Below are 13,007 nucleotides of genomic sequence, written 5' to 3' on the forward strand. Positions count from 1 at the left end.
AACTTATGCTAGATTTTTGAGGCATGTGATAAAGTTTTATCTTTATCTCAAATGGAGAATTATTTGAGGCCTATAAACAGGAAAGATACAAGATTGTAGCTGCATTTTAAATAAAAATAGGGACAGGTCTATAACTTACTAGGATAACTTTGAGATTTAAATAATAACATTAATAATAGAATGCATTTAGGCCTATCTTTTTCTTTCATTTTATTTTTACTTTTTCACTGTTTTACCATTAAGGGCTCTCCTTAATCAAAAATCACTTCATATCGATTGATACAGTTTAAACTGAGCTACTGACAAAAAGATATGGTAACCAGCAGCAAAGAGCCTTCCTCACTTTCAGTCACCAAGAAGATAAATTAGAACCTCATGCGTCATCACTTGTATTATGAGTGTGAAATGTGCATTGCAAGAAAAGAAAACAATGTGAATCCTTAGTGAACTATATTTTTTCTATAACATTTAATATTTAATCTAACATTCCATCTTATCTAAACATATTTTTCTCCGGACTTTCAACTATAGAATGTTAAATTTCATTGACTTCAAAATGCTCATCTCAGCAAAGAAATGACAAAATGAGTAACTAAAACAATCTATTTCCTATTAGCCAGTGAACTGCTTCAGTTGTTTTGTTAATGTTTAGGATGAGGGATAGCTAAATGGAATTCTGCATGTGCAAAGCCTCCTTTATAAGACTGTTCCTACCGACACAAAGAAAAGAAAATAGTGATTGAAGTCATTTTTAGTAGCTGAGACCGAAAATGTTTCTCCTTATGTTACTGAAGTAAAAGTCTTTCATAGGCATTTCAGGAGATAATTTTTTAACTATTTTAAAAGTAAATTTAACACCTTGTTTCTCAGAGATGAAGTATAGAAAAGGATGTCCGTCACTATTTGCTCTTGGCTATAACTCTTAACACAGGTAGAGATTCTCAACAAGGCCAGTGATGTGTCACAAAGATGAGAAGGAAAACCTGAGAAGTTTAGCCCTAACCCCTTTTGGTTCAAACAGAAAGTGACACATTTTGCAGATAAATGTATTGTACTTATTTAACTAACAAGTCCTATTTTTCTCTCTACTGAGAATTTTTAGGAACATCCATAGAAATGGGAAATGTCTTAAATATATCACTAATTCAAAAATATTTTCAATTCCACATGAAAATATTTCCTATTATATACCAGATGATCTAATTTGGATTAAAAATCATCTCTTTCCCATAATTCCAAGCTTTTTAAAAATAAAAGTCAATGTGAATTTCCACAACTTAGTGGGTATTATCTATACTAATTTTCAAGGTTTTTTTTAAAATTTAGCTTAGAACTTCCAAGTTTAATATTTAAATTAATAAAATGGCATTTCAAGATAAACTAAGCCTACAAATAAATACTAAATCAGCTTGCAAGTGCCAATCTTAAGGTCTAACTAGAGAGATTTTATTTTCCTACAAATGCCAGGATGAGTTGGCTTTGATATTCTATCTAATCTTTACAAAATGGTATTAGTTACCCACTGGACAGTCTAAGTATATGTGGACATTTCTGAGTTTTAAAAATAAAGCTATTCATTCTCTTTTCCAAAGTTAAAGTGTGTTTCTATCTTTCTCCACATTTTCTTATGCCTTGGAACAGAACCATGAGTTTGTGGATGAACAAGTCTTTGAAGAAAGCTGCATGGAGGTTTCGACTGTTAATCGTCCTTCAAGTCACAGTCCCTCCCTCTCTTCTCAACAAGGAGTCACCAGCACTTGCTGTTCACGACGACACAAAAAAACTTTCCGTATCCCGAATGCCAATGTGTCGGGAAGCCACCGAGGCAGTGTGCAAGAACTCAGTACGATTCAGATCAGATGTGTGGAGAGAAACCCGCTATCTAACAGGTAGATTAATCTGTGTGGACCCACACCTGTGCTGGTTCCCAGAGCCTATCTCCACCGGCTGTTTTGTTGCTACATTTGTGGCATCTAAATCCTATTCTCTGGAGTTTAGAATGAGACAAAACTTAGATTACAACAAATAGGGAAATAAATCTACTGTGATAGTCATTAAGAGTCAAAGTGTAGCCCTGGCTGGTTGGCTCAGTGGTAGAGCATCGCCCTGGCATGCAGGAGTCCCAGGTTCAATTCCCAGCCAGGGCACACAGGAGAAGCGCCCATCTGCTTCTCGACCCCTCCCCCTCTCCTTCCTCTCTGTCTCTCTCTTCCCCTCCTGCTGCCAAGGCTCCATTGGAGCAAAGTTTGCCCGGGCGCTGAGGATGGCTCTGTGGCCTCTGCCTCAGGTGCTAGAATGGCTCTGATTGCTGCAGAGCGAAGCCCCAAGATGGGCAGAGCATCGCCCCCTGGTGGGCATGCCAGGTGGATCCCGGTCAGGCGCATGCGGGAGTCTGTCTGACTGCCTGACTGCCTCCCCGTTTCCAGCTTCAGAAAAGTACACACACAAAAAAAAGAGTCAAAGTGTAGTTGTAGCAATATTAGAAGAGCAGAGAGAAGATAAAACAGTTGGGCAACCACAAATGTATTTCTGCCTCTTCAATTCCGCAGCTGTTTCTTATTTGAACAGACACCTGTACACCCAGGTAAACACAAATAGCCTGAAATAATAGTCAACACTGCTGAAAGAGACAAATTAAATTGATATTGATATGATTAAAAAGTATTCAACAGCACCTATAAATGAATCAACACGGTCAATGTGATAGTGAAAAATAAAATTATGCCTACACAAATCTTCCGAATCAATATAGAATTTTGACCAAAAAAATGTATTTTGGCCACATTGAATACAAAAATCAACCCAATTCCAAGAAAGATAAGTGAAATACTAAAATGGTTTACCTCTATAGTGAGTTAATAGACATTGTATGTAAAGTTTTTCTATTGGTGTTTTCCCTTTGCTTCTCTTTATCTGCCTGTTTCCACAAGTCATTAGAGATCAATTTTGCCCAAATAATTTTACTTTGCTCTTCAAATGAAATCACTTATATTTTTAGATTAATAACCATGAATTCAGTGCTGCTTCTTTCCTGGGATCTAACAGTCTTTGAGGGAAACCTGGATGAGATTTTGAATTCAAGCTCTGTTGATTTGTATAAATCAGAGATCTCTGGGACCAGAATATTAAATGTTGGAACAATGACAAATTTCTGTCTCAAAGATATTCTACCACTCCAAAGTAGAAAATGGAGAAGTTTTTAGGAAGAAAATCTTAGAACATAAGCATTTAAGTTAAGCTTTCCATGAAAAGAAAATAGTTTGAAGTTGCTATGTATACCCTCTTTCTCTTTTCCCTCTTCCCCCTCCCACTTAGATAGAGTGTAAAACTCATGCAAGAATACCACCCGGGAACAATGTGAACTAAGCAACGGAACAGAGGCAGAGGCGGGATCAAAGGAACCAGCAAATCCTGAAAGGAAGGGGGGAAGGCACTGGGGAGAAGGGGCATATGGGGGGGCCAAGGGGAATAAGGGGGTGGGGGAGAGATATTCAGTGGGACATTTGAATCTATGTAAACACAAATTAAAATCATAAAAAAATACCACTCAGGCCTGACCAGGTGGTGGTACAGTGGATAGAGTCTCAGCCTGGGACACAGAGGACCCAGGTTTGAAATCCCCAGGTCACAGGCTTGAATGTGGGCTCATCAGGCTTGAGTGCGGGCTTACCAGCTTGAGTGCGGGGTCCCTGGCTTGAGCATGGGTTCATAGATATTAACCCATGATTGCTGGCTTGAAGCCCAAGGTCACTGGCTTGAGCAAGGGGTTACTGGCTTGGCTGTAGCTGCCCCCCCCAATCAAGGCACATAAGAGAAAGCAATCAGTGAATGACTAGGGTGCTGCAGCAAAGAATCGATGCCTGTCATCTCTCTCCCTTTCTATTTGTCCCTGTCTCTCTCTTGCTAAAAAATAAAAAAAAAATTAATACTACTCCAATTTATTTGGGATTAATAGTTGAGTGTCACTAAATTGAGAGCTTTGAGGGCACCCTATATCCCAAACAGGCAAGATAGCTAAATGATTCTGTGTTCAAAGAATTGAAGCGTATCTACAAGATATATCCCTTTCATAATGGATTCTCTAACCCCTCACAAATTCTGTCATAGAGAAAACTACTTCACTTTGCTCAACCCAGTCTTTCAAAAACTTACCTGATCCTCTTTCTTACATTTTTATAGAAAACTGAAAAATGCTGATAGAACCAAATTGAGCTGGTTTTTACACATTTATTCATTAATGTTCACTTAACAGAGTGGGACAAATGTAGATTTACAGTTGTGAGTATGTGAAACAGAGTTTATTCTTGTGTCATTATTAATTATATTATTTTCCATATGAATAACTGTAAACCTATTTTTACCTGACCATTAAGGTTTGGTGCTTCATTATTTAAAATTCTGGTGATTATTCTTAGACATTTAATATATTACTCATAAGGTCTACCGGAAAGTTCTGTTCGTTTTTGGAATAAAACAAAATACAAATTTTTCTTGCCATCAGTAAACTTTATTAAATAATATAATTGCCATTATTATTAATGATTTCTTGCCAGCATGAGGGCAATTTGTATATCCCATTTTGAAAAATGTTTTATCTTTTGATACAAAAAATTGAACCAGTGCTTGTTTGATATCTTCTTCATTTTTGAATTTTTTGCTCTTCAAAAGATTTTGTAAGGACAAAAACAAGTGATAGTCAGAGGGTCCTAAGTCCGGGGAATATAGTGGATGCAACAGACATGCTTCTGTAGCATTTCTTCCTTGTTGAAATTCGTAAAAATTACAGTGGCGTAAATGAACTTTATTAGTACCCATGGGTACACTATCGTTTCACACATAAGACTAACGTGAATCAACTTTGTTTTAGTTAATTTGCTACATCAGTATGTATACATTAAATGATAAAAATAGAGAGGCACACATGCGCCAAATAAACATGTGCTTACATGTCGGAACTTGTTGTGATAGAAATGGACAGAACTTTCCGGTAGATCTTATATATTACATTTATATATATTATATATACTCATAATATATAACATTTAATATATTACTCATAATATATACATATTGTGTATATGTATATGTATATGTATATGTCAATTCTAAGGGAGAAGACATTGCCCTGGCCTATTGGCTCAATGGTGGAGTATCAGCCCGACACGTAGATGTCCCAGGTTTGATTCCCAGACAGGGCACACAGGAGAAGCACCCATGCTTCTCCACCCCACCCCATCTCTCTCCCTCTCCCTCTCTCTCTCTTCCCTTCTTGCAGCCATGGCTCAATTAAAGCAAGTTAGCCTCAGGCCCTGAGGATGGTTCCATGGCCTGCCTCAGGTGCTAAGAAGGGCTCAGTTGCTAAGCAATGGAGCAATGCTCCAAATGGGCAAAGCATCGCCCCTTAGTGTCTTGCCGGGTGGATCTTGGTCCAAGCGCATGAGGGAGAATCTGTCTCTCTGCCTCCCCTCCTTTCACTGAATGAAAAAAAAAAAGAAAAGAAAATTTAAGTCAACAACTTACCTTGTTAAATCTATTTTTTTTCCTCATCAGCCGATCCAGTTTAAACGCCAAAATGGAAGAGTGTGTTAAACTAAACTGTGAACAACCTTATGTGACTACAGCAATAATAAGCATCCCAACACCTCCAGTAACCACGCCTGAAGGAGATGACAGGCCAGAGTCTCCCGAGTACTCAGGGGGAAACATTGTCAGAGTGTCGGCTCTGTAAGACAATTGGAATCAGGTCTCGGAGAACCTGTTACCTGGCTGTGGAAAGAATACCCATGTGGAAGAAAGAAAAATACATAAACCTTTCACAGATGAAAACAGCAGAGCAAGAAGGTTGGTAGTGAAACAAAAACCAAGCTCCCAAACCAGAAGATGGAAATACAACCACCATATGGCATTTCTTTAGCGTTTGACCTGTTTGTTGGACAGAGGAAGAGCCTGTGGACCTTCAGCTTTGTGAATGAGCACAATGGAATGCCGCCTAATGATGCTTCTTATGACCAGAACTCTTTTTTAATAAAATAAAATAAATCTTTGACCTAATGTTCCAGTTGAATGCAAAACAAAACAAAAAAAAATATGGAAAACATTTTGATAAAAATTTTTCCTGTTAAAATCATGAACATTGGCTATGATGAAGATTATTGCATATTACAAAAAACTCATGCAACATTTGTATTGACTGAAGGAAACCATCATAATGCATGCTAGAATTCTTTGGAGCAGTGATCTCAGTTTCCTTCTGTTGTCTTCAGAATAGGCATGATAAACTATACTTGTAGAAAGGGGAAACTTCTGTGTGCTTACAACAAGCTGATTGTTCATGTTCCATGGTGGGCTGTGCAAATAAACTCCTTCTAGAGCTACAGCATTTTTTCTGAGGATGCTCACTAGTCAATCTCAAGTGTTCAGATAGTTCAGTATTAATTATCATTTGACCTTGCACCTAGATACTGTTACAACTGCAATAATTCATTGTACACCTGTTGTACCAGAAATCAGGATTTTCGTTGTTATACTTTCCAGCTCTTCAGAAATACAGTACGAGCCACATTCATAGACATTCTAGTGTGGCCAGGTTTTAGATAACTTTTTAATCCAAAACTCTTGTGTCATAAATGTTTTCAGGAATATTTGTTGGTCCACTGTGTTCCCGCAACAGTATGTGTCCTGTCCCCAGTGCTTCTGTAGCACGTTTCTATTTATTGTCACCAACTGGACTAACGTTTTGTAGTTCAAATGACTTTCCTACTTTTGTATTCCCCACCAAAGCATCTTGTAAGTAGATTATCATCCTCAATCCCCTTGTCAAAGAATTAGTAAAGGAAAAGGAGTCGACATCCATAAATTATCGCTAGTCTCTTTGCTGTCGTGGAGAAGCCCAGATCCTGGACATACTACCAGGTGTTTCATAAAAGCAGTTGGCTGGGATTGGCTGGGACTACTGTCACAGGATCAGTCCTCCCAGAATCTCACTTGAAGTATTATTTATTTTGCTTTTGATCTCAAGTAGATTTTGAGAATAACTAATGTCACTTGAAATGCAGAGATAAACTGAAGTGCTCTATGGAACACTATTTGATGAAAGTATGCTTTCTACGCCATTGGAGAAGGCGGCACAAATTTATCTTGGAAAGGTTCCCGTATGTTATAAGGAGCAATCCTCTCCACTAAATCAGGAGGACAGGAGTTTGATGATGCAAAGTTGATCTCTATGTACATTCAAGTGAAAAGTCTCGATAACTTTTCACCTTTAAAATATATCAGCAGACATGTCTGCACGAGACAGTGTAAAAAAGTTTTCTGTCAAATGAAAAGTTTTGTTCATTCTAAGCCACCAGTGTAAGAAATAAGTTTAGCGTCCATACATGGAAAGAGTTAATAATGATCCCTCTCCTGTAGAGATTTTAAAATGCTTATTATAATTTATCATAAAAAAGAATTAATCCAACTATTTTTAAGTAAAGCCAGAAAATCTTGCTTCCCATTTACAGAATAGCTTTTAGATCAATGCTGTGTACACAGTAGATTTTAATAAACATTTGCTGAGTGAAAGTAAGATAAACTTTTCTCTCTCTTGGGAAGAACTGGCTTTATTTCTAGTATGTCTTTTAAAAAGGTACTAACCTTCCTGAAGTGTGAATATTAACAATTATATTAACACCTGCCTCATATCACTTTATGCTTCTATGGCAAATATATAGTGAAACTTCTTTGATGGCATTTGTTGAAAAACTTTTTAAAAAGTAGACTAAAGAATCCACAATCAGGAATACTTAGATTTTTGAATCCCAATGAGAAGTCCTATTTTCAAGTTCTGAATATAACATTTAAAAAATGCAGTTCAATTAGATTATATAAGTTCTGCCTCCTTTCCAACTTATCATTTATCTGAAACTATTACTTTGTTTAAACTTTTGGGAAACAAAAACCTTTTTGGTGTTTTAGGTGATTTAAAATATACTGTGTTGGTGGTGAATGACTATTGATGACTCTGTCAAGTGCATCTGTATTGTAAGTGAAATGTAATTATTTCTGTGTACCATATGTAGTAACCAAGGTCATTGTTTTTGACAATTTTGTTTGAAATTCATGTATCTTATTTTAAAGGATAGCATAATATCTGCATTATGCTGGAAAAAAATAGACCTTTGGAGAATACTTAAATAAAACATGTGCATGCTTGAACAGGATAACAGGGTTGGCTATTGTCCTTTATTCTTAGACTTTCTTCTTTTCCCAAATCAAGCATGTGCTAAACTCTTAATACAAATCTGGAAGACTCAAAGAACCCATCAATTGTAACACCTCTAGTGCAAACCAGCAGAGATAGTAGTTCTGCCAACAATGAGAAATTAGGTAGAGGCTTTAAGAGAAAAGTTCATATCATTTAAAGATAAAAGATAAATGGTCATTTTTGGAAATATCTTGGCACCTCCAACTGCATAGCTGCTAATTATGATAATTTAACTATATTGCAAGCTTTTAATGGTCTTAAAAAGATGTAGTATGGTTAAAATCAGTTTATTGTATGTGATACTTTCAAATAGAGTGCTCTCTGCAGTGCATGACACACAGTTTATTAGCCTGTACCCTATATGCCTCTCGCTTTTTGCACAGTGTGGAGGCTGCTACCTGAGCCTTACAAACTTCTTGACCACTGCTACTTAAGCTAAACAAACAGACATTCGGAAGTAATAACTTTGGTCAGAACTCAATAGATTCTTAGTCAAAGATTCTTTTCTACCTATGAAAATAGGCAGGGTGATTTATTTGTCTAGTTATATGTATGTGTCTATGTATATATTTTTATATATATTTATTCTTACATATATTCATATTTTTATTTATGACAGTTTCTGTTCAATAAGGGACAAAAAGCGAGAAAATGTTAAGAGATTCTTAGAAGAATAGAACAGAGTAAATCATTTAGTACAGAGAGCAATTTTAACTAGTGATGACCAGTGATCCTCTTGGAAGATAGTCTCTATATTCTTTCTTATTCATTCTTCTTCTTTAAAGAACTTGATTTATTGAGATGTCAATCTTGCATTAAAAAGGTTCAATACACCTCCTTATTCCTTCAACTTAGTTACGATGTGTGCTTGGAAGTAACCTCCAGAGAGTTATATCAATGTCTGCCAGCAACATTGCTCAAAAGAATAAAAAATGGTTCTTGATATCAAATAAATGATTCCTCAGAGCTTCATAAGAAAGGCCTCTCATCTTCCTAGGGTATCATTCGGTGTTTATTTTAATAACCCACAAGTACAAAAAGGATTATTGCTCTGTACTGTGTAAACTTCACTTGATTTTTCAACACAATGGTACAGACACTATGTATTTGAAAAATTAGTTTAAATGTCTATCTACTTGAGCTAGTTGTATTTAGGATAGTAAAATTTTCTTTAAAGAGAAAGATTTTTATAACTCAAAAGAAAAGATTTCTTTACTTATAAGGAATTATTACATTTTTGGAATTATTACTTTTGGATAGCACATTTGTTTAAGATAATTATAAAATATATTTATTGCAAAAAGTTTTTAGTGTAAATAATATTAGATCTGCCTGACCAGGCAGTGGTGCAGTGGATAGAGTGTCAGACTGAGATGCAGAGGACCCAGGTTGAGACCCCGAGCTTGCCAGCTTGAGTGTGGGCTCATCTGGTTTGAGCAAAAAGCTCAGCAGCTTGGGCCCAAGGTCACTGGCTTGAGCAAGGGGTTACTTGGTCTGCTGTAGCCCCATGGTCAAGGCACATATGAGAAAGCAATCAATGAACAACTAAAGTGCCATAACGAAAAAAACTGATGATTGATGCTTCTCATCTCTCTCCATTCCTGTCTGTCTGTCCCTATCTATCCCTCTGACTCTCTCTCTGTCTCTGTAAAAGAAAAAAAAACCCAAACAATATTAGATCTATCTTCTAACTTTTAATACTTTTCTCTCTACTGTCAGCCTTACCTTTTCCTTTTTTTCATTAAAAGACTAATAATTCTTTTATTAGATTATTCACCTTTTTTCTCTAATCATTTTTTCCTCTGGTTTTTCTATGGAAATTCACTAAATAAATACTCTTTATTCTACATATAACTCAAATTCTTGAATGTATAGTAGAGACCAGACATTGTAATAGGTGCTAGAGAAATAGAGATTAAAATTCCAGACCAAGTCCACCTCAAGCAGTTATATAGGGAAATAGCTTGGAGTATTCTCTGCTTCGCACTCTTAATTTTATACTACAAGTATTCTCCTTTCTGCCATATTGACAGTCATTTTAATACTTCAATCTCCTGAAGACATCTCTTCAAAAAAGACTGCATCAACATAGTGTTCTTCAGCTTGACCGGTGGTGGCGCAGTGGATAGAGCATAAACCTGGAACACTAAAGTCCCAGGTTTCAAACCCAAGGTTGCAGGTTTGAGCAAGGGATCACCAGCTTGAGTGTGGGATCATCAACATGATCTCAAGGTCACTGGCTTGAGCCCAAAGGTTGCTGGCCTGAAGCCCAAGGTCACTGGCTTGAGCAAGGGGTCACTGGCTTGGCTGGAACCTCCCTCCCCTATTCAAGGCCCATATAAGAAGCAATTAATGAACAACTAAAGTGACACAACTATGAATTGATGCTCCTCATCTTCCCTTCTCTCTCTCTTTCAAAAGAATAAAAATAAAATAAAAAGAAAGAAAATAAAATAAAAAGAAAGAAAAAATAGTGTTCTTTAAAGTATTTTCTAAAATCTTCCCATCACATCATTGAAATTCTTTTTCTGTAGGGCCATGCTCCTCTTTCTACTGGGGGAGGGGCTGCAGAAAAGAGCACACAGATCTTGACCTACTTATTTGGAGAAGGATTAGAAAGCAAGCCAACACAAAGCAAAGCAGAAAAGGAGGCAGAACTTCCCAATCATGATTGGAGCATGATAAAAAAAAAAAAATTTTTTTTTCTAAGCATCCACTCTGTCCTTCCCACCATGTCTCAGAGGACAGGAAGAAAGCTTTTCAAGTAGTTCTGTGGTAGGAGTAGCACGCAATGCTGCTGTGAATCCTAATAACACACCTCAAATTATTTCACCTGATTAATCCCACTGAGCTGTGTGAAGGAATGGGACAACAGAGCAGTAAGTCTAGAATTTAAAAAAAAAAAGTGTGTTCATCATCAGAGCACTCAGCAAAATGGGGGCCTTCATGGTCTATGTGTGTTTCCCAGTCTGGGGCTGGCTGGAGAAGGGTATTGAAGGGTGAGTGTCAAAGACATGGAGGGAGGTTTGGAGGAATCCTAGAGGACAAGGTTAGGAGGTTGACCAGGGCTCAGGCGAATGAGAGGCATCCTTGAGCTTATATTATAATTGAAAAAAGCATTTTTTGTTCAATCAAGTTCATTCTTTTATTAGAGCTAAAAATTGTAACACCGAAAGTTACTTATCTTAACTTGAGTTTCAATAGGCAAGCACTGATAATTGCTCTGAGATCTCCCAGGCTCCTTGTACAACGGAGGACAAAACTCTGAAATAGCAGAATAAGGAACAAGTACTGAGAAATGGAAAAGAGAATTGAAAGAACCAAAGCATAGACCTTGACCCAGGATAGATGAATCTATTAAATTTCCATAAAAGGCACTGGATATAAAAATTTCAAAAGTAAAAAATGTCATGCACATCCCAATGTTACACAGGACTGACTCTGGATTCAATCAGTATTATTTTATTCCCAGAAAACCCGGTAAAAAAAAAAAAAAAAAAACCCAATGTCCAAACCACAGAAGTAATATCCTAATGCAGCCTTTCAATACACAACTTCTTTTTTCTCAGATTCACAGTGAACACAAAGTAACAGTGATTGTTGCAACCATGAAAAAGTAACAATGTACTGAGTGAGGACCTGCTGCCCCACTCATGTAGGAGCCAGAATGGTGACCTTGGCTTTTGAGAAGAGACTCCACACCAGAGACATAAGGCACCACTAAATCTTTCTTCCTGAACTGGGGTCTGGACAAGTTTTAAGGGTTAAGGAGAATAGCTCGGCAGAGCAAGTTTTATTGGAGGGTTTCAGAACTTGGCCAGGTATGGTATAGAGTGGAATGATAAGAGAAAGCACAAAGGAATTCCAATCCAGCAGGGTTTTTCATTGGTCAGTTCTATATTTGTCCTTTTCTTTTCTTTCTTTCTTTTTTTTTTTGTCTAGCATGGGATCTCCCTCATTGAAGGAACTTTATCTTCACACAGGGCTCTGGGTGCCACACTTCTGTTTCTCGAATGCTATATTCTGATAGTCTAGGTCCCTGGGTCAACCAGCGGACAAGGTCAGCAAATGCGCAGCAAGGTCAGCAGATGTGCAGTGCTGTCTCTTTAAAGAAGGATTCCATTAACCACCAATGTGCTTTAAGGAAGCAGAACCAGCGTGCTGTTTCAACAATAACAATAACAGTGCCTGGTAACATTTACTGGGTCTTAAACAGACGCTCAGGAACTATGCTAATCTTATAAATATATGTAATCAGTCCATTTGCCATGTTTCTGTTGAGAACACTCTAACATGTAAAATGAATGAAGGGTCTTAATTTTTCCTAATTCAGATAATATACATTTTTCAATTGAATCACATATTTCTGTATTGTTCTACTTTGTAGACATATTGATGAAAGAAAGTGGGGACAGGAGAAAGCCAGGTTATATTCATGCTCTGTTGGCTTCAACACCATTATCAAGGATGATCAATTTTTCTTCCCATTTTCCTTCTCTCACTCACTCCCCTGTTTGAACAGGGCCTGCTGAAATGTATAGGTAGTTGATCAGGGCTACAGGTTTAGCCTGCAGCCCTTAGTTGGCCCATAGACCAAGTCCTGGAGGCTCATAGTAACAGAAAAGAAATATTTTGGAATTAAGGTCAAAACCACAATTCCCACCCTTAATTATCTTTTGTATCTTCCTCAAATTATTGCAAGCAAAAATTCCAGAGCACACCAATGAAGTGCCTATTGGCATTTAATAACACATGCCAAATA

At 37.1% G+C, this 13,007-nt stretch overlaps 1 protein-coding gene across 1 annotated transcript in view; it reads left to right on the plus strand.

Annotated features, from left to right (window-relative positions):
* The window catches only part of KCND2 (potassium voltage-gated channel subfamily D member 2), a 544,708-nt gene extending 536,508 nt beyond the window's left edge, over positions 1–8,200 (plus strand). The window contains exons 5-6 of the mRNA XM_066262176.1: positions 1,642–1,889; positions 5,551–8,200. Of these exons, the coding sequence (XP_066118273.1) occupies positions 1,642–1,889; positions 5,551–5,728 (426 nt within the window). The 3' untranslated portion in view covers positions 5,729–8,200. The remainder of the gene's footprint in view (positions 1–1,641; positions 1,890–5,550) is intronic.
* The last annotated feature ends 4,807 nt before the right edge of the window (positions 8,201–13,007 follow it).

The sequence above is a fragment of the Saccopteryx bilineata genome, chromosome 2 (genome assembly GCF_036850765.1).
Source record: "Saccopteryx bilineata isolate mSacBil1 chromosome 2, mSacBil1_pri_phased_curated, whole genome shotgun sequence".
NCBI lineage: Eukaryota > Metazoa > Chordata > Mammalia > Chiroptera > Emballonuridae > Saccopteryx > Saccopteryx bilineata.